This window comes from Adiantum capillus-veneris, chromosome 2 (assembly GCF_014529385.1).
Source record: "Adiantum capillus-veneris isolate H3 chromosome 2, ASM1452938v2, whole genome shotgun sequence".
Lineage (NCBI taxonomy): Eukaryota > Viridiplantae > Streptophyta > Polypodiopsida > Polypodiales > Pteridaceae > Adiantum > Adiantum capillus-veneris.
Genome location: NC_140932.1, coordinates 152979418 through 153004498, shown reverse-complemented (window position 1 = coordinate 153004498; position 25081 = coordinate 152979418). Strand labels below are relative to the sequence as shown.

At 41.7% G+C, this 25081-nt stretch overlaps 1 protein-coding gene across 1 annotated transcript; it reads left to right on the top strand.

Annotated features, from left to right (window-relative positions):
- The first annotated feature begins 2767 nt into the window (after positions 1–2767).
- On the top strand, positions 2768–4589 carry LOC147463875 (protein JINGUBANG-like). The gene has a single exon (XM_086491710.1). The coding sequence runs from the start codon at positions 2999–3001 to the stop codon at positions 4427–4429; it is 1431 nt and encodes a 476-aa protein (XP_086347836.1). The 5' UTR covers positions 2768–2998; the 3' UTR covers positions 4430–4589.
- The last annotated feature ends 20492 nt before the right edge of the window (positions 4590–25081 follow it).

Sequence of the window (25081 nt, the reverse complement as noted above, 5' to 3'; positions counted from 1 at the left end):
ATTGCCCTTGCTTATGCATTTGCTTGGTCAACACATAAAGCATACGTGGCAGGGTACCGCTTTCATTTCTTATAATTTTTTGAGAGACCACAATACCAACTCTCCACCATAATTTTGTATGGCACTTTTACATGACGTGCACTGTATAATTAGCATTTTCACTCTGTGACGATTCATCAAAAGACAAAGTGTTTAGCTATTCACATTGCTTTTATGTATCTTGACAAAATCATTGTCCTCCGTTTGCACAATTGGACAACACTCATACATGATTATCAGGTTGGTAGTGCAATTTATTTTTTATAGTCTTTTGATGCTTCCTGTATTTTTTGAGTTTGTCATTGCTTCCTTAAGTTTAGTTTAGCTACATGTTTTGCTCACTAGTAGATGCTCAATGTCGAGCATCATATCTATATATCAATTACGTACTCACTTCTTTTCTCATAGTTGGACAATTCAACTTATGTATTGCAATACTCAATCTACCATGTACATGTTTACTTTATTCCTAGGTGGTTGGTCTCAATAAACATATGTCCTTGTTTGGCAATGCATTGTAGCCCAAAGCTTTCCTTTGCATAACCATTCTTTAGCACAAGTACAACCCTTTATTGTAGCATCTTTCTCCTCAGATATGTTTACTTCAGTGCTAGATGCTTGATGTCAATCTGCATATGTCTTGTGATGTTATATAGATGCTCTATAGCAATACCCACCCTCTTCTAGAAACGAGTGGATGATCTTACCCCTACATTAGTGGTTGTAGATCGAATTGGAGTAGCTAGTATCCCAAAAGGGGATGATACAGCTGTGAAGTAAATCTGAACATGACTCCAAACGAGTGAGCTAACATGAAGGAATGCCTTCAAGGCCTCAACCACCCACGAAAGAAACGAGCAGGAGCAATTGCCAGGCCGGCAAGGTGATAGCGTGCTGACACGTGTTTGGGAGATTAAAAAAAGTATAATGTGGGCCATGGAGGAGGCTACGTGGCATAGGACTTTTTATTGTCGCATGACAAGCGTGTCTCCACGTCAGCGACTGCAACCTGGAAGTTGGCCGATAATGCGGGAACGTCGGTGTGTGTACGGTTCCAACTCCTTATGCCTCCTCTCTCTCTCTCTCTCTCTCTCTCTCTCTCTCTATGTAGCTTTCACATTGCTTTTATGTAGCTTGACACAAACATTGTGCTCCAGCTTGCACAATTGGACGACACACATACGATTATTAGGTTGGTAGTGTAGTTTAATTTTTGTAGTCTTTTGATGCTTTCTGTATTTTTTGAGTTTGTCAATGCTTTCTGAAGTTTAGTTTAGTTACATGTTTTCCTCACTAGTAGATGCTCAACCTCGATCATCATATCTATATATCAAATAGCTACGCACTTCTTTTCTCATAGTTGGGCAATTCAACTTATGTATTGCAATACCCAATGTACTCTCTACATGTTTACTTTACTCTTAGGTGGTTGATGTCAATCTACATATGTCCTTGATGGCCCAATGTTCTCCTCTACATAACCATTCTTTAGCACGAGGACAACCCTTTATCCCAATGTTTTCCTCTTTAGATATGTTTTGCACCAGGTTCTGTGATTGACAGCCAAGACTCCTTTCTCCCTTCAACTATGACAACACATTACTCTCTCTCTCTCAGGTTCTAGAGAAATAAGAAAAAATTGACTACACTTGATTTAGAGTAAGATGAATGCCTCAAAGATGGGTCCTCGGTCTAGAGACTAAATGGCTAATATTGTCAGGTTGAAGGGCAATCTGCAAACAACTAACAAAGTAGGTTAAAGAGTAGGGTTTAAGCAGAATGATTAAGCTGCAATTCTTTGCTCGATTCAATTATCCCATTTAGTAGCCCTCTGTTGTATAATGAGCCCTGTGGGAAACAACTTGCTTCTTCCCAATGCTCAGCCCCAAGCTGAGCTATTGTTGTTGCCTGTCAATTGGTTCTACTCATCCGCTCGTGCTCCACAACAAAAAAGCGGAGGTGACCGCAATCACAACCAACTAAGCAAGTAACCAACTACGCTCCAAAATATATCAGAACACGTACGACAAAGAGAAGTCGTGCCTTAGTCTCACTGCTCAAACAATTGTAAAGAAAGTTGTGAAAGTGGACCATTACAGACAACTACAGGGGTAATCAATCATCAAATATGCAATTCTTTTCTTAAAGTTCGCAAGTGCACTTTGTACTTGTTTACTTCACTGCTAGATGCTGGATGTCAATCTGCATATGTCTTGTTATGTTCTATAGATTTTCTATAGCAACGCCCACCCAGCAAGATTAGATTTCCCTTCTTCTAGAAAGGAGTGGCTGATCTTACTTACCCTTACATTGCTGGCTGTAGATCGATTAGAGTGTCATTTGAGTAGCTAGTGTCTCAAAATGGGATGATTTGGGTGTGAAGTAAATTTGAACGTGACCCCAAATGGGTGGAGCTAACGTGAAGGGAGTTGGAACGCCTTCAAGGCCTCAACCACCCACAAAAGAAACGAGCAGGAGCAACAGCCAGGCCGGCAAGGCGATGGCGTGCTGACACGTATCTGGAAGATCACAAAAAGTATAACGTGGGCCATGAAGAAGGCTACGTGGCGCGCGACTTTTTGCTGTCGCATGACAAGCGTGTCTCCACGTCAGCGCCTGCGACCTGGAAGTTGGCCGGTAAAGCGGGAGCGCCCGGTGCGTGTGCAGTTCCAACTCTTTGAGCCGCCTCCTCCATCCCTCTCTCTCTATAAAACCCCAGCAGTCCCCCTTTTACCTGTTTCACGTACACCCATTTAAAATTGAAGGGCTCTGCAGCGACTCAAAGCTCCATTGTCGAAGATTTCTCTCTCTCTCTCTCTCTCTCTCTCTCTCTCAGAACGCACGCGCACACGCACACACACACACACACACACACACACACACTAGCTTCTAATTTGACACGCACTGTCTTCCTTTGTTTTTCACAGACACAACACTGACACTCCAATGCCAGCGGACCATGCAAAGCCCCCTCTCCAATTTTCTCCTCCGCCCAAGATCCACCCAACACCGCCACCGCCGCTCCACCTCCTCCCCTTCTTCCCTTCTCACTTTAGACCTCTCCCCCCCTTCCAGCTCCACAGGGGAAGCTGCCACCGACAGTACGCCCCCCTTTGATGCGGCTAACGACACCGACGCCGCATTCTCCGATGCGCTTCACGGTGATGACATCCTTTATGGACGATTCAGCGATGCACATGTGCTGGATGTTGATTATGCAGGCAGCCATAGCCCCTTTCCAGGGACACCGAGCTCCCATCGCCGCTCCTTTGAATCTCCTTTCCCCTCTCCTTACTCTCTCAATGTGCCCCTTTCCACCGCAGGTGCCTACTTATGTACCCTGACTATCTCCATCAAAGCCTCCTCCCTCTGCCTCTCTGGTGGCCTTCTCTACGCAGCGCTCGACTCTGGCGACATCCTTGTCTTCAAAACCCCAAAGCTCCCCGAATGCGCACGCTTTGGCATTGGCAGCCTGCCTATCAAAGCCCTTCTTGTCACAGATAACACCATCTTCTCTGCTCACAAAGACCATAAAATCCGCGTCTGGCACCGGCCCAATGCGGATGGTAGTACCATATACAGGCTTCTCAAAACTCTACCCTCTGCCACTGACTACTTGCGTAACCTTATCCTCAGCAAGAGATACATTCAAATACGGCGGCACCACAAGCGCCTCTGGATCCAGCACGTCGACACCATCACCGCCATGGCCATTGATAGCACTTCTCTACTCTTGTACTCTGCTTCCTGGGACAAATCCTTCAAGGTCTGGAATCTTCGCAACATGCGGTGTGTGCAAACGGTGAAAGCACACGACGATGCCATAAATGCAATTGTTGTGAGCCCCCATTCGGACAACTTGATCTACACAGCATCTGCAGATAGCACGATAAAGATATGGAAGAAGCTGAGTGCAAAAAAGGTGGTGCAAGTGACAACATTGAGTGGGCACGGAGGAGCATCGGTGAATGCAATGGTGATGAAGGCAGACAATGCACCGGGCATACTCTATTCGGGCGGTTCGGATTGTTGTGTAGATGTATGGCAAAGGGTGTCAAGGAACAAGCTAGCATGGAAGCTTGAGGCAAGGCTAAGGGGGCATAGGAAGCCTGTGCTATGTCTTGCGGTTTCGGGGCAGTTAATGTGCAGTGGGGGGGCAGACAACATGATAAGGGTGTGGAGGAGAGGAGGGGTGGGGTCCTACACATGTTTAGCAATATTGCAAGGGCACGATGGGCCTGTGAAGGCGATCGCGATGGCGGTGAGCACGCTACGGAGCTGCTATGTGTATAGCGCAAGCCATGACGGTACGACGAAGGTATGGTCGGTTCTGTATGAGAAGGAGGATCATGAGAGTGGCACTAACTTAATTAATCAGGCCTTGATGTAATATACAAATTAATTGATTGTCTGCAGAGGTATATCTATATGAGGAATTATAGGTTTATTATTCATATCATGATTCCTCCAATAGATATAGTTTTCTGTCTCTGTGGAGCCATTGCAATAATCATTTGGTTGAGATTGAATTGTAGCTTTGATTAACTGGATTATTGTTGATGAAAATTTGTGTATTAATCCTCCAATTATCTCATCGTTTGTTAATTGTTTGTCTTCCCCGGGGCACAAAGTCGGGGCTTCTTCTGTCTGTAGCGTAGCCTTCTGCATGGACGGGTCTTTTCATCAATTGCGAGGGTACACTTTACGTTGGAACGTTTTCAATGCAAATTCTGAAGTGTACTCTGAAGTGTACTGAATTCTCACCATACTTTTCCACCTAACATCTAGACATTTTTTGACTTAAGTCAATAGACAATTAGGCGGTGGTCACACGAGGCTCAATTATCAGTAATTCGAATGGATAAGTAAGCTTACAGTGTGGTCACACAGATATGAGCTTTCCCTTCTGTCAAATCCGGCACCGTTGCAAAAGGCTAGCGAGTGCGTTGTTAATGCAATGTTGCGCCCTTGCTTGTGCCTTGGATGATGCCCGTATTGACCACGCAGAGTGTGCATGCAAGGCTTGCAAACAGATGAGGCAGTGATGCCACATATGCAAATTCAAAAGTAACCCGGTAGTTGCAGCCTTGAAACCTCCATGTGGCAGTGGGAGTGTACCAATAAGTTCCTTGTGACCTGAAAGCACGTCCCTAGCTGATGTTTTTTGCAAGAAAAGCCTTAGGGTCAAGATTAGTGAGGGGTAGTAGTAACACTAGGTCGCACCCACTTGAGAAAGAAAAGCCATCTTGAATGTAGGAGAACATGTGTGAGATTCTACTTTCTCATTGGTCCACCTTTTCTAGAAATGAGCAGAGCTTCTCCCGAACTTAAACTTAGCTTAGTACCTCCCTTTTCTCGAAGTGGTAGTAGGGTTATCTAAAACTATGGCTTGTTTCTCCCATTTTTCGAAAATTTCTAAGCTCTACCCCCACTACACTTTGGTGCGCTCTAGCTCTTAGTAGACACATTTATCGATTTTACAAATAGCACAGATCTGGTGTTACTTGTGAAATAGTTACATTCCTATTGGACTTGGTTCTTAAGTGCATCACTGTTTTAAGTGGGTGGTTCCCGATGTCATCCCCAAGATAGCATGATTAAGAAGGGGACATGGCATGAAAAAACTCCGGCCTTATGAAAAATTTGCTCTATTTGACTAGGTAATCCTATTGATATCTTCACCAAAACTCTACCACATGTGACATTATCCGTTCATGCACTACAAAAGGTTATGTGCACTTGTGACGGTTGTAGCGACGAAACTATAATCGGTTTTTTCATCCCCCGACGTCGCTAAAAGTGTCGAAATGGAAACGTCGCTATAGGTGTCGCTATTAGCGTCTCTAAATAGCGGTGCAACCAGTCCTCATTTAGCGACAATTATAGCGACGTTACAGAACCTTATATAGACACGCCTATAGCGACGCTCGAGAATAAATTTTCTTGGGTGGCAGGACATTCAGTGGGTGCCACCCATCAACCATATTAAACATTTTTTCCAAAATAAAGATGCAAAGCTGACAGACAAAAGTAGTTCGACGAAAGTAATACAATGACAAATTATACACATCATAGGCAAAATCATATGATATAATAGCTACAACACAATTGTCATTATTGAGAAAATACATCGTTGACCAATATTTACAAAAATGACGTGCACACGTCATCATATATACATGCTATGACAAAAGAAAACTAGTACTATCTAGCTATGACTAGATTGACGTCGTCTAATCAGACGTCTCATCGTATCCAAGCGGCGTATCTGTCGGATTCTGAAAAAAAACGATAAAAATTGTTGTAAGTAAAAACATATAATTACAAAACAATCTATTTCTTAGCTTATCATTAAAATACAACAAATGTAAGAGTCTAGAGAGTAAAGTGAAATACTAACCATGTCGGTGCAAGAACTGAGAATGTCCATAAGGGCGTGTAAGCCCTTTCTGCCCATATACTTGCGCTCATACGGTGTGGGGTCACGTCCTGTCATCGATCACTATTCAAAACATACAAAGAATACATTATGCTAGAATTTAAAAGTACAATTATCCATAACTACCAAACCTAAAGGGCGATGCAAAAACACTTACAAAATCGGCCTCAAATGATGCCCACCCGCTGCTCCCTAAGTGGTGCAAGCTCCGTGCCTCTACTGATGCTTTGGCTGCCTCCTTCTATTGCTTCCACTTGTCAGGATTCTTGCGTGCTGCTCGCTTTGCATTCTTCCAATCTTCTTTGGCCAGCCAATCTGGCCTGTTCTACTCATGCTTTATTGCTTTTTGCACTAATCAATTGGTTATGCACTGATCAATTGGTTGTGCAACCATCTTAAGCTCATGAATGTTGGTAGGCTCTCAAGACCCGCCGGATAATGCATTGATGGTTGTCTTCCCCATCTCCACTCGATTCGTACCCTTTGTCACTCTTGCTTTGCATCCTTGTATTGTGAAATCCACTTTTGCATCACTGGATTGTGAAGCATGCAAAATTGATTGATTTTAGACTCTAGCTCTTCCGTCGTTTTTTTCTCAACAACGAGATTGCACATGACCATCCCAGATATGCTCTCATCATCTATGCTGCATTGTCGAAGATTGCTCTCTCTCTCTTTCTCTCTCTCTCTCTCTCTCTCACACACACACACACACACACACACACACACACACACACATTAGCTTCTAATTTGACACGCACTCTCTTCCTTTGTTTTTCACAGACACAACACTGACACTCCAATCCAGCGGGCCATGCAAAGCCCCCTCTCCAATTTTCTCCTCCGTCCAAGATCCACCCAACACCGCCACCACTGCTCCACCTCCTCCCCTTCCTCCCTTCTCACTTTAGACCTCTCGCCCCCCTTGCCAGCTCCACAGGGGAAGCTTCCACTCACAGTACACCCCCCTTTGATGCGTCTAACGACGCCGACTCCGCATTCTCCGACGCGCTTCACGGTGATGACATCCTTTATGGACGATTCAACGGTGCACATGTGTTGGATGTCGATTATCCAGGCAGCCATAGCCCCTTTCTACGGACACCGAGCTCCAATCGCCGCTCCTTTGAATCTCCTTTCCCCTCTCCTTACTCTCTCAATGTGCCCCTTTCCACCGTAGGTGCCTACTTATGTACCCTGACTATCTCCATCAAAGCCTCCTCCCTTTGCCTCTTTGGTGGCCTTCTCTACACTGCCCTCAACTTCGGCGACATCGTTGTCTTCAAAACCCCAAAGCTCCCCGAATGCGCACGCTTTGGCATTGGCAGCCTGCCTATCAAAGCCCTTCTTGTCACAGATAACACCATCTTCTCTTCTCACAAAGACCATAAAATCCGCATCTGGCACCGGCCCAATGCGGATGGTAGTACCATATACAGGCTTCTCAAAACCATATTCAGAAATTTTCTCATGTAGGAATATGGAGTCTTTTTCAGTGTTTTTCATATAATGCATAACATCATGAGCTTCCGCTCGAGAGGCACCACATACCTAGCTAGGTACGATTGGAGGTAGGGGATCACGGCCCCCCCCACGGGGCCGGTGGTGCCCTGCCCCCGATCGTACCTAGCTAGGTATGCGATGCCTCCCTCGCAGAAGCTCTTGATGTTGAAGTAAGTCACAATGTGAGCATTATTGTGAGAATCTATCCAAAACAACTTCTTGTGAGTTGGTTGAGATGTGAATTGTAGCTATGATTATCTCGATTATTGTTGATCAAATTCGTATATTAATCCTCCAATCATCTCATTGTTTGTTTGTCTTCCCTGGGGCAAAAATTCGGGGCTTCTTCTGTCTGTACTATGTAGCGAGGCCTTCTGCATGGACGAGTTTATTCATCAATTGCAAGGGTACACTTTTCGTTGGAATGTTTTCAATGCAAATTCTGAAGTGTACTGAATTCTCACCATACTTTTCCACCTAACATCTAGACAATTTTTTGACTTCAGTAAATACACAATTAGGAGGTCACAGGAGGCTCAATTATTAGTAATTTGGATGGATAATTGAGCTTGCATGGTGGTCACACAGATATGAGCTTTCCCTTCTATAACTATGCCAAATTTGGCACCGTTGGAAAAGGATAGCGAGTGTGTCGTTAATGAAATTTTGCGACCTTGCTTGTGCCTTGGACGCCCGTATTGACCATGCTGCAAATACTATAGAGTGCGCATGTAAGGCTTGCAAATAGATGAGACAAAGATGCCGCATATGCAAACTCAAAAGTGACCTAGTACCAATAATTTCCTTCTGACTTGAAAGTGCGTCCCTAGCCGATGTTTTATGCAAGAAAAACCTTAGGGCTGGGTTGAACCCGAGGGTAGTGGGATTAATGAGGGTAGTTGTAACATTGTGTCGCACCCATACTTGAGAAAGAAAAACCATCTTGAATGTAGGAGAACAAGTGTGTGAGATTCTACTTTCTCATTGGTCTACCTTTTCTAGAAATGAGGAGAGCTTCTCCTGAACGTAAACTTAGCTTAGTACCTCCCTTTTCCAAAGTGGTAGTGGGGTTATCTTTGCCACTCTAAAAAGATGGCTTGTTTTTCCTTATTTTTTTAAAATGGCTAATGCTCTACCCCCACTACACTTTGGTGCACTCTAGCTCCTAGTAGACACATTTCTTGATTACGGATAGCATGGACTAGGGCAGATCCGGTATTACTTGTGAAAAGGTTACATCCCTATTAGCCTTGGTTGTTAAGTGCATCACTGTTTTAAGTGGGTGGTTCCTTGATTCCATCCCCAAGATAGCATGATTAAGAAGGGGATATCGCTTGAAAAAACTCCGGCCTTAGTGGGAAATTTGGTCTATTTGACTAGATAACCCCATTGATATCTTCACCAAAACTCTACCACAGGTGACATTATTCGTTCATGCCAGCTCTCTTGGATTGGTTCCCCATCCAAAATCTAAGAGGGGGTGATAGAGTTAAACCTTCTATTTGGTGGTTGCTCCAGTATCTGCCACGAGCAGTTTAGGGAGTGAGGGCTATTTTATGGATAATCTTGGTTGTTCTCGAGGTAGATGTACCTTACTCGTAGTATCAACTATGTGTTGTGTAATGAAATTGGCCTATTAAGTTGAGAGTAGCGGAAATTAGAGAGAGTACTTTCGTGAAATTACTTTGTGAGCATAGTGGGTGAACATAATTGATGGTAGCAGCATCAACATAGCATTTAGTTAACTTGGCATGAACAATACTTTCGCAAGAGAGAGAATTTAGACAATATGACAACAATTGAGGACCGGATTTATGTGGAGCCGGTCCCCCCAACAATAGACATTTGTATTATGATTTCTCCCATGAAGAGAGACTTGTTACAATACAATCTTTGACCTAGGTGATGCAATGAAGATGAAAAGCTTCATGCATCACGAGCATGACATAAACTTTGTAGAAAGCATTAGCTATCCCAAGCCTCAGTCCCAGGACCTCAAACACCTTCGAAGGTGGAGAGAGCTAGCAAGGAATGAGGGTAGGGAAGAGGAAGAAGAAACATTTCAGAGGAGAAAGAACTAGTTCCTCACTTAACATCACTCTTCTTGCTAGCATACATAATAGCATAATGATGAAGATGGCAAGCTTAAGCATTGAAGCATGGCTCTTGGTTGGATTTGCACTCCATAGCCAAGAGTGTTGGTGTAGGCTCTCAACCTCTCTACTTGCTTGGAGAAGGAGAGGGAACTCTTGCACTTTGCACTTCACACAATGAGAGTGTGTGTGGGAGAGTATGCCCCCTAAGCAATCCCCCTACTTGCTTTGGTCGACCCCCCCCTTGTAGCTCATGCTTGAAGCTCATTGGACTCCTCTAGGCCTAGCTAATCATAAGAAAGAGTCATACCAAGCAACAAGGGTAGCCTTGGGACAAGTGTCCCCCTTTCCCGTTTGAGAGAGAGGGCTTGAAGAATGCTAAAACAATTAATTAATTGTACTAAATTATCATTGGACCCCCTGGAAGGCCAAACAATAGGCTTTAGGCACACCATGAGGGTAACCTAGCTAGGGTCCTGACATGTGTCCTACTTGCCTCTTGGGCAAGGGGTGCCCTTTGGGAGAGAGAGTGGTCAAGCAACCACCCCCCCTTCTTGCATGGCTCGCCCCCTCTTTGTAGGGATTCACTTTGATTTTTGTGCCAGCTCAAGCCCCTCAACCTTGGGCCTAGTTCTCACCACAAGCTTGGCCCTTAAGCCCCTTAAGCTTGGGCTGGGTTCTCACCTCAAGCCCAACTCTAGCATCTCAAGCATGACAAGCACCTCAAGCATCTCAATCATCAAGCACCTCAAGCATGTCAGTCATCAGGCATGTCAAGCACCTTAAGCTTAGGCCGGGTTCCCACCTCAAGCACAACCCTAACTTACCTAAGGTGAAAGGACTTTTAACACTAACTATTGGAGGTCTTCAATGAAGCTAACCCTAAGGTATTTATTCTCCATTGGTTAGTCTTGCTCTTTGATAGACCATCTCTCATTTGGGCCCCTTTACCATTGGCCCTGTGTCGAGATAGATCTATAAGCACATGTCTATATCCTAACCTTGTTCCCGTTTATTCTCCCATATTGAATGATCACTTTAATATGAAAAAATCATTTGGGTTGGTCAGATATTAGATTTTATGACATTACCTCTCTCTTGAAATCATAGTCATCCTCGACTATGAGGTAGAAGAGATAAAGCCTTAGTCATTAGTCAATCTTACTTAGCGGGTAGAGGATCCCTTTTTACCCTAGGATATCTTTCCAAGATGGGTGACCAATCCATTTCGTGCTTGGGAGACATAGCTGCCGCAAGCATGTCTGCTCTTTAGTCCATTTCATTCTCCCAAAGGAGAGTGACAAATTCTACTTGGTGTTTGAGAGACGTCGTCATCACAAGCATGAATCTAAGCATGCATACTATTTAAATTTGTGCACAATTAGAAAGAGAACTAGTCTTATAAGACAAAAACATGGGTCATTTAAAAGAAATTTGTACACTTGCTTACTCTAATGTAGCATTGTAAGCATTAACAAGGTTCACAGTATCCTTAAGCTATATTCCTTGCATCCATCTAGAATCTTCAAAAGGGTAAGGTTCATAGTATCCTTAAGCTATATTACCTGCATCCATCTAGCATCTTCAAAAGGATAATTTTTGAACTTAATAAGATATCTTCGGATAATCTTACCATGTCGTAGTACCTTGTCTTCATGCCAAAGGATAGCTTCGGGTTGTAGCACCTCTTCTTGGTCTTCAACTTTGGGAGGGTCTTCAATAACTGGTTCGCTTGGGGGTTCTCCTTTGTAGGCCTTAAGGAGACTCACATGAAAAGCATTGTGTATGAGCCAATGGTTGGGCAACTTGAGTTGATAAGCCGTCTCATTGATATGATTCAAGATTTGGAAAGGGCCATAATATCTTTTGATGGCCTGTAGGATTTTTCCCTGTCGTTTGCCTTAATCGAGCCTTAGGAAACTTAAGCAAGACCCAACAATTTTCTTTGAATTTTAAGGTCCTTCTGTTCTTGTCAGGAACAACTTTTTGCCTTTGTTGAGAGATGAATATAGCCTCCTTAATCTTTTGAAAAGATTCTTGTAGGTCACAACTATACTCATCGTTCGACAGAGAAGATCTTTCCATGTACTTTGAGTAGCAAGGGACGTTTAGGTCTTCCCTCAATGATCTCAAAAGATGCTTTTCCCATAGAAGTATGTATAGTATTATTGTAGGCATACTCTACAAGAGGTAAGTATTGTTTCCATTGTAAGCGTTGATCTACTTTGGTAACATAAGTCTTGAGTAGATCGAGTACTGTAAGATTGACTTTCTCACTTTGTCCATTCGTTTGTGAGTGATAGGCCAAAGAAAAATTCAATCTTGTTCCTAGATTTTCAAAGAGACCTTTCCAAAATTTAATGGTCATTCTAGGATCTCTATCTGACATGATGGATGTTGGTAATCCATGGTGTTTGAAAATATGAGATATGAAGAGAGTTGCCATTTGGTGTTCCTTAATAGTCTTTTTTACAGGAATAAAGTGTGCTTACTTGCTAAACCTATCGACTATTGTCCATATTCCCATATTCCCATGGATAGACTTGGGTAATCCAAAGATGAAATCCATGGATATACTCTCCCATGGTGAATTTAGGATAGGCAATGGCTGGAGTTATCCAGTTTGCTTCCCTCTTATCATACTTGGTCTTTTGGCATACTACACAGTTTTAAACATACTCTTGTATGTCCACTTTCATGGTAGGCCAATAGAAATACGTCTCTACTCCTCGAAGAGTAGGTTGAATACCTCTATGCCCCGCATAGGGAGGAGCATGGGATTCATACATAAATTTCTCACGAAGGGAATGGGTATCACATAGCCTATTTCCGTGGAGAAGATAACCATCCTGCAAGGTGAATGGCTGATCTTTCTTCCCTAGAGCAACGGCTGATATTATGTCTCTAAAGTCAGGGTCAGTAGCATACTCATCTATCATAGAGGACAGATCATTGTAAGTAGCTATAGACACCGCATTAACTTTTGATTGTCGTGAAAGTGCATCTACCACTTGATTGTGCTTACCAGCAATGTGAGCAATATGGAAATTAAATTGCGAAATAAGATTTTCCCACCTCATTTGTTTATCGAAAAGCTTGGTTTGCATCATGAAATACTTGAGACCTTGGTGATCGATTCCTAGAATAAATGGAGTCCCCAATAAGTAGTGCTTCCATGTGTCTAGGACATGTAGAGAAACTAAAAGCTCTTTCTCATAAATGACCAAGACTCGTTCATCCGTATTGAGCCTTCGGCTCTCATATGCTCTGGTTTGTCCTTCTTGAAGCGAAACTGCTCCAAGGCAATCACCACAAGCATCACATTGGAACTCAAATGGCTTTGAGAGGTCCGGAAGCATGAGGACTGGTTGGGAGGTAAGCCTCTCTTTGAGCTTGTCAAAAGCATTTTTCTCCTTGTTAGTAGTCCATAAATACTTAACGTTTTTCTTTGTTAATTAATGTAGTGGTCCTGCTCCTTGAGAGAATTTTGCTATGAAGCGTCTATAGTATGCGCACATACCAATAAAGTTCTTAGCTCATATATATTCCTTGGATTAGGCCATGCTTTTATTACCTTTAACTTCCATGGATCCATACGGATACCATCTTTAGAGATAGTATGACCTAGGTATTGAATCTCTTGAAGGAAAAATTCGCTTTTCTTTTGGTTGAGGAAGAGCTTATTCTCCCTTAATGCTTGAAAAATCACTTGGAGATGTTGCTTATGTTCCTCCAAAGACTTGGAGTAGATGATGATATCATCAAAGAACACTCCAATGAATTTATGATAAGGTCTAATTTTTTTTTCCATTAGACGATTGAACGTAGTTGGTGCATTAGTCAAGCCAAAAGGCATGACTAGATATTCATAAAGACCAAACATTGTGCAAAACGCGGTATTTAGGATATCTTCATCCACTATCCTTATTTGATGATATCCACTCTTAAGGTCAATCCTACTAAAGTAGGTAGAGTCTTTCAGATAGATCTTCTACCCGAGGCACGGGAAATCTATTTTTGATAGTGATATGGTTTAGTGCTCGATAGTCCACACACATACGGTATGTACCATCTTTCTTTTGCACTAAAAGGACTGGAGAACAAAAGAGAGAGGAACTAGGCCTCACCATCCCTTTGTCTACCAATTCCTGTACTTGCCTCATGATCTCCTCTTGTTGATCTTGTGAGACTCGATAAGGAGGCTTGTTAGGTGGTGAGCTTCCTGGAAGGAGCTCAGTGAGATGGTCATCACCCCCTTGTTTTGGAGGTAAGTCCATAGGGATATCAGTGATGAACACCTCTTGGAATCCTTTTAGAAAATTAGACAAGTCTAACTCTTCTTGATTCCTACCATTTACATTTGATGAATCATTAGGATCTTTTAGAGACTCTTTGACAAAAATCATGTACGCAAAAAATGAGCTCTATATACATGTTCTTTCCCCTGTAGGTAAAGTAGATTCTCCTTTTAGGGAACTTCATATTTGCAGCCATGCGATCAAACCATGGCACCCCTAGGATAGCATCCTCATGTAGGAGAGGAGAGGTGAAAAAGCCTTCTTTGTCGACATAGCTTTGGACATGAAGCCTCAACTTCCCAATCAAGGGACTAACAGAGGCTTGTTGTCCCTTGAAAGTTGTGTCAACTGTTACAATATCTCCCATCTCAAAAGCTTAAATGCCCAACTTGGTGGCCAACTCCGTTGATATGAAGTTGTAAGTAGAGCCAAGGTCAAACAAGATAAAGGCATCATGCTCCCTTATCTTTCCCCAAGCATAGGAAAGTGATGATCCTTTGCAATGAGCATCCTCTTTTGGAGCTTTGATGGTGGAAGCCCTAGGAGTCTCATTGCGAGCATTCTTCTTGGGGCAAGAACGATAGCCATGTCCTTGCTCCCCACACTTGAAACACTTATGGTCCTTGAAAAAAGCTTCAAGCTCTTCAGAAGAGAGTTTGTTTTTGCCTTTGTAAACTCCCTTCTCCTTGGACCGATTGTCGTTGTTGTTGTTGCAAGTACCTTGGGAAGAATTTTGAGCATTGGTTTTCCCCTTTGCATCATTTTTGTCTTTGTTTCCATGGGCTTGACATTTCGTCTATCCCCTTGATGGAAATTGATGCGTGAAGCATGGTGTGATGGATTACTTTGGTGACAGAACCAGATCGTTGAGAGTTGATGTATTCGGCCATCTCTTCAGGTAATCCCGCACAGAATTGTTGCTTTTGCTCAGCAAAGTCTATCTTTTGAATGACAGTATCTTTGAGATGTAAATCCCAAAACTTGTCTACATACTTGTGGATAGACTCATGAGAGAGAATCTTTAAGCTGCATCATTCGGTGAGCACTTTGTCCTTTGCATCGCTTTGCAAGGAATTGCTTCATGATGGAAACTCGTAATGTTTTCCATGTCTTTGGGACTTCGTCGTTGCCACGAAGGCTAGCCAACCATTGACGAACCGATTTCTGGAAGTGCATAGCTACATGACATAGCTTGGAGGACTCTATGAAGCCCTCATCTCCAAAGGCCGCATTGAATTGTTGGATGAAGGCCAACACTTTGTCGGTAGCACCAAAGGTGCCATCATAGGTGAGAAAAGAGATACTCTTTCCTCCCTCCTTGAACTTATTTAGCATTTGTGACCTTCGCCATGTAGGTAAGATTTACGATGTCCTCCCCTCTTATATTCTCTAGGAGAATAGCCATAGATTTTGTCGGAAGAGGAGGAAGGTGAAGAAGAAGGAGAAGAAGAAGGAGAAGAAGAAGGAGAAGAGGGTGATCTCTTTCTAGACCTTTCTTCCTTGTTTCCTCTCTTTTCTTTTGGAATGACGAGGAGAAGGAATGTGTGTTGATGTTTTCCTCTTGGGAGGAGTGGGCGATCGTCTAGACCGCCGTCTTCGTGGAGCCACATGTTTAGAGGAACTTAAAGTTTCATTGCTTTCTTGTTCTTTGGATTCCTCCTATTGTATGGGACAGAGGGTCTTCTTTTGGGGGTCTCTTCAAGAGGCCTCCTAAGCTCTCTCTCCTCTTGGAGAGGAAGGGAAATCCCATAAGTGCACGAAGTTGTTGAGTAACTTTGGCTTGCAAAGCAGAGTTGCCCATAGCTTGCTGCAACCTAGTAATGAGATAATTGACAAACATGGGGGCATCATCATTAGCACCTTCATGTGCAAAATCAAAGCTATCAATGTTCATTCTACTCTCTTGGTTATTGTCAGCCATGTTAACAAAATTTGCGTACGTACTTAGTGTATGCTTTGGCAATTCAAAACCTTAGTTGCCACTCCTCTTAGCCTTTGAAAATTGGCTCTTAAGTATCTACACCCATGTCTCAAAGTGGTGAATTATAGAGAGTAGTGGAGTAATTCTAACATAGCAGAGTTGTCGAGGGCTAGCTCCTTGACTTCCTATGGATCAATAATGGTAAAGCCGTAGGAAAGTCTAAAAAGACTCCATTATTAAGTCCAAAGATCCCGAGGTGTGGACCATATCCAACATAGTGGGCTCAAAAAACCCAATAATAGATCCCAGTTCCACTCACCTTAATATAATTAACAAAATCAACCATTTATAGGCTATTTAAGGACCCCTCTTCTTAAGCAAGAAAAGAGAAACCAAATGCTATGATACCGATGTAATGGAATTGGCCTATTAACTTGAGAGTAGCGAAAATTAGAGAGAGTACTTTTGTGAAATTACTTTGTGAGCATAGCGGGTGAACATAATTAATGGTTGCAACATAAACATAGCATTTAGTTAACTTGGCATGAGCAATATTTTTGCAAGAGAGATAATTTAGAGAATATGACAACAATTGAGTACCGGAGTTATGTGGAGCCGGTCCCCCCTCCACTAGGCATTTTGTATTATGATTTCTCCCATCAAGAGAGACCTATTACAATACAATCTTTGTGCTCCTTGTGACCTAGGTGATGCAATGAAGATGGAAAGATTCATGCATCACGAGCATAACATAAACTTTGTAGAAAGCATTAACTATCCCAAGCCTCATTCCCAAGACCTCAAACACCTTCGAAGGTGGACAGAACTAGCAGGGAATGAGGATAGGGAAGAGGAAGAAGAAACGTTTCATAGGATAAAAAACTAGTTGCTCACTTAACATCACTCTTCTTGCTAGCATACATAATAGCATAATAATGAAGATGGAGAAGATAGAAAGCTTAAGCATTGAAGCATGGCTCTTGGTTGGATTTGTACTCCATAGCCAAGAGTGTTGGTGTAGGCTCTCAGCCTCTGTACTTGCTTGGAGAAGGAGAGAGAGCTCTTGCACTTTGCACTTCACACAATGAGAGTGTGTGTGGGAGAGTATGCCCCCTAAGCAATCCCCCTACTTGCTTTGGTCGACCCCCCCTTGTAGCTCATGCTTGAAACTCATTGGACTCCTCTAGGCCTAGCCAATCACGAGCAAGAGTCATACCAAAAGCAACAAGGGTAGCATTGGGACAAGTGTCCCCCTTTCCCCTTTTGAGAGAGAGGGCTTGATAACTGCTAAAAAAATTAATTAATTGTGCTAAATTATCATTGGACTCCTTGGAAGGCCAACCAATATGCTTTAGGCACACCATGAGGGTAACCTAGCTAGGGGCTTGACATGTGTCATACTTGCCTCTTGGGCAATGGGTGCCCTTTGGGAGAGAGAGTGGTCAAGCAACCACCCTCCCTTCTTGCATGGCTTGCCCCCTGCTTGTAGGGATTGACTTTGAATTTTGTGCCACCTCAAGCCCCTCAACTAGTTCTCACCACAAGCTTGGCCCTTAAGCCCATGAGTCATCTCACGGATGTCAAGCACCTTAAGGTTGGGCCGGGTTCTCACCTCAAGCACATCCCTAGCTTACCTAAGGTCAAATGACTTTTAACACTAGCTATTGGAGGTCTTGAATGAAGCTAACCCTAAGGTCTTTATGCTCCATTGGTTAGCCTTGCTCTTTGATAGACCATCTCTCATTTGGGCACCTTTACTATTGGCCCCGTGTTGAGATAGACCTATAAGCACATGTCTATATCCTAACCCTTGTTCCCATTTATTCTCCCACATCGAATGATCAGTTTAATATGAGAAAATAATTTGGGTTGGTTAGATGTTAGATTTTATGACATGTTGTGATCACCTAATAGGTTGACATGAGACAAAACCCCTATTCCTAGGGTTTCCTAGGATCAAAGTCTCTTGTTAACTACACTTTTCCCCTTTTATGCCCGAGCAAGGACGAGATTTCGTCACTAGGGATAGTTTATCATCAATTGAGATGAGGGGCATATTTATTGGGTGCCCCATTAATTTATTTGTTGGGATGAGAGTAGGTAAAAATCTAGGAGTCTCTATACAAGGATCCCACCCTCTTGTACGTCATTCATTGTGTCATTTCTAGATATAACAAACATATTGGGTCCATTGCTCTCTATCATTTCCTCTCTCCTCCCTCTCACATTTTTAATCACCTACAATATCTTCTTGAGCATTATCACTTGCAATATCTCTCTCTCTCTCTCTCTCTCTCTCTCTCTCTCTCTCTCTCTCTCTCTCTCTCTCTCTCTCTCTATCACTTCACTCTCTTGCTTTCCCCTCCCACTTATGTAGTGTTTGCCTATAGTTGTTGCCAAAAAAGGCCCACGGTGGGAGGTTGACACATAGAGCATGATACAGAGGATACCTATTGTGGTAGATCCAAGATGTAGTTGTTGTCTGGTATTACAAAGTTTTTCCATGGTAACAGGCTTGATCATCATCCAATTCACCTTTTTGACTACACCTTTGACATTAGGCATTCCAATTTATTATCCTTCATTTCTTTAGATTGACTTAGTCAAGTGCTAAGTCACAATTGTGAGTGAAGATAGCTATAATTATATCACATAGAAATCACCATATGTGCTAAAATGACTCGTCTTGGGGTAATCACACTTAAGCTAGTGTTCAAGGACCAAGCACTCTAGGTCTATTTCCAAAGTGATACAGTAGAATGAGGTAGAGGGTGGTAATCATATGTATTGTACAATATGTATGAATTATAATCATAAACAAAGCAAGGGGATTCATCATCTTCAACATCTTGGTCTTTTGCAACATTTTCTTCATCCTTGATTGTCTTCTTGGAATTTGTGATGGGCTTCTTCTTCCTGGGTTGCGAGCTTTAACACTAGTTTGGTACCAAACACTTTAGTGTCCTTTTCACGAGTTTAAATAAAATGTTAGATGAAATCTAAACAAGATCTCAAAAAATGCTTTTACAAACTTATAAAGTGCTAGCCAACGTACTCATAAAAATTATAATACCCCACTTTTGTACACAAATTCAATAGTAACTATACTCATGAAAAGCACCTAGGCAAAATAGTAGTTGATTTTTCACCAAAAAGCGTACCCTAGTCTCAGAAAAAAATGAGCAGGGTGCATACAACAATTTATGGCGTGCTTGACATTTTCGCAACTCGCACATGAAAATAAAATTCTTTGTGACTAGAATTAAATATAGAAAGTTGTGTGGGTCAAATATGCAACATTTGTGAATTCAATTAATGACCACATAAACCATTTAGTTCTTTTAAATTTGCATTGTCTTATGCAACATATATACTAGATCTACCACTCCATTACTTAAGGTGGTACTATTTGATGGGGTTAGAAAGCCACACTTCGTGATTTATGTCATATTCCAAAATTTGCACATGTTGAAATTCATTTTTTTATTTATCAAAGTTAGTTGAAATTAAGCTCAATGAGCCGAATTTAGTTTTTAAAAATGCAAAACACTTCTACATTGAATTCCTAGCCATCACAAATCTAAAGTACTATCATTACTGGATTACTTGTTTGTTTTATATACAAATACCTTGTAATGAAGGAGATGTTCAGATTTTTGAAAAAATCTATATGGAAAAGGAGATAATGAATTTCTCATTATCTCTCTCTATACTGAAATGGTTGCTTTTACAAGGCTCCAAACTTTTCCTAATGTCCTCTCATCTTTTCTCTCTCTCAAAATTTTGTACATGCAAGCAAAACTTTTACTTATGAATGTGTATGTAGTCATAGATCACAAGGCATGAAAAATGTCTCTCTCATGTCATTCTTAGTGTCCAAGAGTTTGTTGCAATCTATTCCCTTTCTTGCGAGACAGTACTAGACATAGAAAACCATAGCAATTGGACATGGCTGCTTAATGTATGGTGGATACAAACTCAAATACATGTTCAAGACATGAAATTAAATGTAAGCAAGCAAAACATTAAGAGCACACATAGCACAACATGGGCAGATGCCAATTAGATATTCAATCGGGTTTTAGTTTGCTCAAGAAATCTTGCTTGGGCTATGGTAAGTCTCATTATTTTTTAGCCGTGCATCATAGGCTTTAAGAAGGGCGTCTAATGGTTCGTTAAACTTTTCTACCGAAATCGATCCTTTTGAACTAGTGCTCTTGGGCTTCTCAGCTATACCTAGGTCTGGTACTACCTCAGGGTTCATTAGGAAAAATTTGGACTCTCAAAGGGGCCCTATAAGGAGGTTTGACTTTGCCTCTCTTGTCCAAAGTGGGCAACCCGATGAAGTACATAACCACTTTGTCAAAGCCCTATCAACCAACATATCACTGGAAAGATCTTTCTGAATCCCCAAACTCCAAAAAATTGGGACTTGATTTGTAGAAGTTATGGCCTCCCCACTAAAACTGAAATGTGGGGAGAGATTCCGTTTATAAGGCAGAGTTGTGACATCAAAAAATGGAATCTTCTAGAATATAAGGAATGTGATGGCATGCTATATATCAACGGATTAGATCTCGATGAGTACATTCTAAATCCAAAAGGTCCGACAAGTTTTGATTTCATTTGTAAAAAATTTACCGTGCACCCATTTTGGACAAGAGAGAGAAAGTCAAAGTCCTTATAGGGCCCCTTTGAGAGTCCAAAATTTCCCTAATGTTCCTCTTCTTTGCTTGTTTCCTCTTTAAGTTTCCTCAAATTTTCTCTCATTTGTTTCAATTCTTCGGCTAAGGAAGTCTATTCATTCTCCTTCCTAGCTTTCATCCTAGCCTTCCTAGGTTTCCACGTGTTTCACTGACTCTTCAATCAATGCTAGGAGTATCTATTTTTGGTTCTTCTATGATGGGTTCTTTTGCCACTTTTTGAGCTTGTGCTCTTGTGATTACTTGGATTGGTATCGCATTTTTGTTTTCAGATTCACTACTAGATGGTATTGCCTCTAGTATATTCCATTCTACCTTTTCTCCTTTGTTAGGGTTCTTCAAGCAATCAAAAATCAAATGAGTGAGTCCACAGTCAGGACAATATGCATTCACTCTTATGATTTCCATGTGAGGACAGTCTTTCATTAGTGGTCACCACCACACTTATAACATGGTCCTTTAGGTTGTTGAGGTGCTCCTTGAGAATCTCTCTGTGGATAAGCAGGCCTTGATCATGCTAATCCTCCATTAGCTATAAATAGAAATGTGCATTCATCCCAACTATATCTACCTTCTCCTAAAGCATGTGTATCATTCGGTGGTCCAATAGATTCAATCATGCACCATGATTCTGGTGCTTTTGGTTCTTCAGGTGGATAATATCCTATCTTGGTCATATATCCACTAGGCTCCTTGCAATATGTAGAGATTGAGACCGGTGCTTTCTCCTCAGGCTCTTCTACGATTGGTGCAGATTTGACTCCTACAGGTCTTGTTCTTGGTAGTGAAGGTTGGTGTCCTAAGACTAGTTGTGGTCTTTCAACTCCTATTGGTCCCGAAAGGGTTCCTGTCGAGTATCTTGGCATTAGTGAGACTTGAGCTTGGGCTACTAGGGATTGCAAGGCATACTAGCATTTTTTTACGTATCCCTTATTGTAATAGCACTCTTCCATCATGTGATTTGTCCATTTTTTCTCTATCACACACCACTTAGGCTGCTTAACTTGCAGCGTAGCAAACAGATTAATCCTCTTAAGCACTTCTTCGATGACTTGTTCTTGATTTAGCGGAGATTTGAATTTCTATACTGACTTGGCAGACTTGAATCCACTATACTGAGATGAGGAATCATCATCTAAGTTCTTATAATCTCGTTTCTAGTAGACAACAAAATTATCTACCAAGTATAAAGCTTCTTTTGTTAACTCATTCAATGTAGTGCTCTTTTCCATGTGTAGATCTTTTTGGAGATATGCGCTCCTCAGTCCTTTAATAAAAATGAGCATTAACCTTGATTGGGTTGGTACTTCTGCTAATGGATAGAACTTAACGTATCTTTTTAGCCTTAAAGGTAGCTTTTCATATAGATTCATTTTCTTTCTGCGTGAATTTAGGATTTGTGAGACAATGTTATGAGATATTCCTCTTTGAGAGAATTCCTTGATAAATAGTCAAACACCTCTTTGATCGACTCAAAATCCCTATGTTCCACGGAATCAAACTCGGTGGCATGTCCTCTTTAAGAGTCAATCCAAACCTTAAAAATTGTGTTGGAAAATATATGACTTCCGCAGCTCTAGTTATGCGCACAAAGGATACCATGTGATCCCTGGGATTTTTTTTCTCATAATACTTCTTGCTCACCCATTTATGGACCTGAGATGGTATGATCCCATGGTGATCTACAAACCTACGCATAGGGTCTCCCAGGCCTCCTCTATCATGTCTTTCTGGTCTAAGTGTTTGTAAGGGTTCCGCCCCTAGGGGTGATCCTAATCCATAATTCCTGGCAAGTTTTGCAGGTGGTTGTTCTTCTCTTTGAACCCTCTCTCTTCGCTCTCGTTCTCAATGTGCCCCCCCCCTATCTCTACTAGATTTTGCATTCTTGATAACCACCTTTGTTTGAGTTTTGTTTTGATGTTGCATAATGTTGGAGCCATGCTTGCGATGACAACGGTGTTTCTTGCTAGTCTTAAGGGTTGTGCAATGGTTGCCTATTTCTATGCGATGTGGTGTCGTGATCATCTGTGAAGGGATTTTTAGAATTGCTAGGGGTTTGTATGGGCCGTAGCCTCTATTCATAAGCATGTGTCAGCACTTTTGGAGTTATCTCTCTTTCTACATCCCTAAGAAGGATTGGCTCATATTTGCGTCCATACTTGTCAACATACTTTATGTTACTCCCTTTGCTTGAGTCACACGTATAGAATCTTTTCCATGATTAGCTCTAATGCGTAGGGTGTCAGGCATTTGAAATATGATTTGGCCCTACCGTTTGTGTACTCATGCATTCCTATGTCTCCTTGTCTTGCTAAACTTTCACTAACTTCTTGTTAAACACCTTGATGGCATTAGAGGAATCTCAAATATCGAGCGAGATTTTTCGAGCAATCCCTAAAACGAGCAAGAATGGCCAAGGCACACAATACAAAACAAAACCAAACAAGATTTTTTAGGTGACTTCAAGCACAAAAAAAAAAACTAAAACAAGATTACACCTAATTTTAATGGTAAAACGACCACAATTTTTTGACCAAAAAAACCCCTTGAACAAGGTTTTGGTAGAATGTTTCCTTTGATGGGCTAGAACAATTGGAACCCATACGATGGCATGTTAATATTCTTCTAGTTGCCCTCATATATTGGAAGCTCATTTCTACCACCATTGATCCTTGTTGGGAATAGTGGCACCATGATTCCAATGGATATAGATCTCCTATTCCTACCTCCCTACATGTAGGACCACGGGACTTACACTAAAAGAGTAAGGTGGTTGCCACTCAAACAAATCTCATGAATAAGGAGAGTCTGGGAGCTCGAGCTTCTCTTCACTTCTTCTTATGCTTCTTCTTCTCCTCTCTCTTGCTCTACCTCAAGTTATTGTGGGTTGATGTACGATAACATATTATGAATTCTAAGTTACTCTAGAGAAAACGGTGGAAACTTGAAAATACTTCTATTATTGAAATGAGACTATTCTTTTGAGAAAATCCACATCATGGTATATATTAAAGTTTGGATCACACCATCATAGGTAGCCTTCTATCGGGGCGGGGAGGGGGGGGGGGATTTATACAAAGTGCTTTGATAGAAGAGTATGCAAGGTCGATAAAGCTACGAATAATTTTCTTATGACAACTTTGTTCACATGCTAGTTCTCTTTCACCTACCCATATCGATAAAAAGCTAGGTTTAGTGTAATTTCACCTACAAATTTTGAGAGTTTATCTTCAAAATTCAAAGTAGAAGGTGAATAAACCTACAAACTTTAGAGAGATTTAGTGTAAAAACCTTCTCTTAAATTTTCCATGTTTATATAAGCATAGCTCAAAGCTCCTAGACTGCTCGGGGTTCCTAGTCTTTTGAGTTGTCCGTTATGCCTCGACCGAGATTGCTCACCCAACATGTGATGCCCCTATGCTGAATACACTTCTTAGCGCCATGGTGTATGATTGTCATTGTATTCCTTTGAAATGCTTTTCCTAATGCGGCTTAGACCTCCAATTTTTTTGTACTCTTTCTATTGTTTGAGAGCTGTACGTCCATCAATGCCTCATAACAATTCAAATGGATGATAGTCTAGCATTACATCTGTCCTCTTGTAGAATGATGTGGCCCAGGCCTCAGTCCTTAGCACCCCATAAGGTGACCCCCTCCAAGGGGTAACAGGGAGGTTGGTTGTTCTACAACAAACAACATTGTGCCATGTTCAAAAAATTGTGCTGGCTAGGAAAGGTAAATCTCAGGGTCCTAATCATTGACAAATTTGGTTTTGAAGGAGTTGGGCAAGGAAAGTTCAATCGTCGTCATTTTCAATAACTATATAGTATAAACAAAACCCTTCAAAAAATCTCTTTGAAAGAGACGCGAACTCTTTCACGTACGTGTAGGGCCAATGCTCGAAAAAGAAATGTTCAGAAAACTTGGCAAACCTCACTATGAGAATTTTAGTGGTAAATTGATTAAATTTGAAGGTTTTTACACCAAATGACGCTAAATTTCTCTAGATTTTTTGTAGGTTTTCTCACTTTTCAAAATTTAAAATGTAGAGGTAAATCTCAAAATTTGCAAGTGGGATTACACTA

Coding starts and splice junctions, on each gene's coding strand:
- LOC147463875 (XM_086491710.1), top strand. CDS start 2,999: ATGCAAAGCCCCCTCTCCAATTTTCTCCTCCGCCCAAGATCCACCCAA.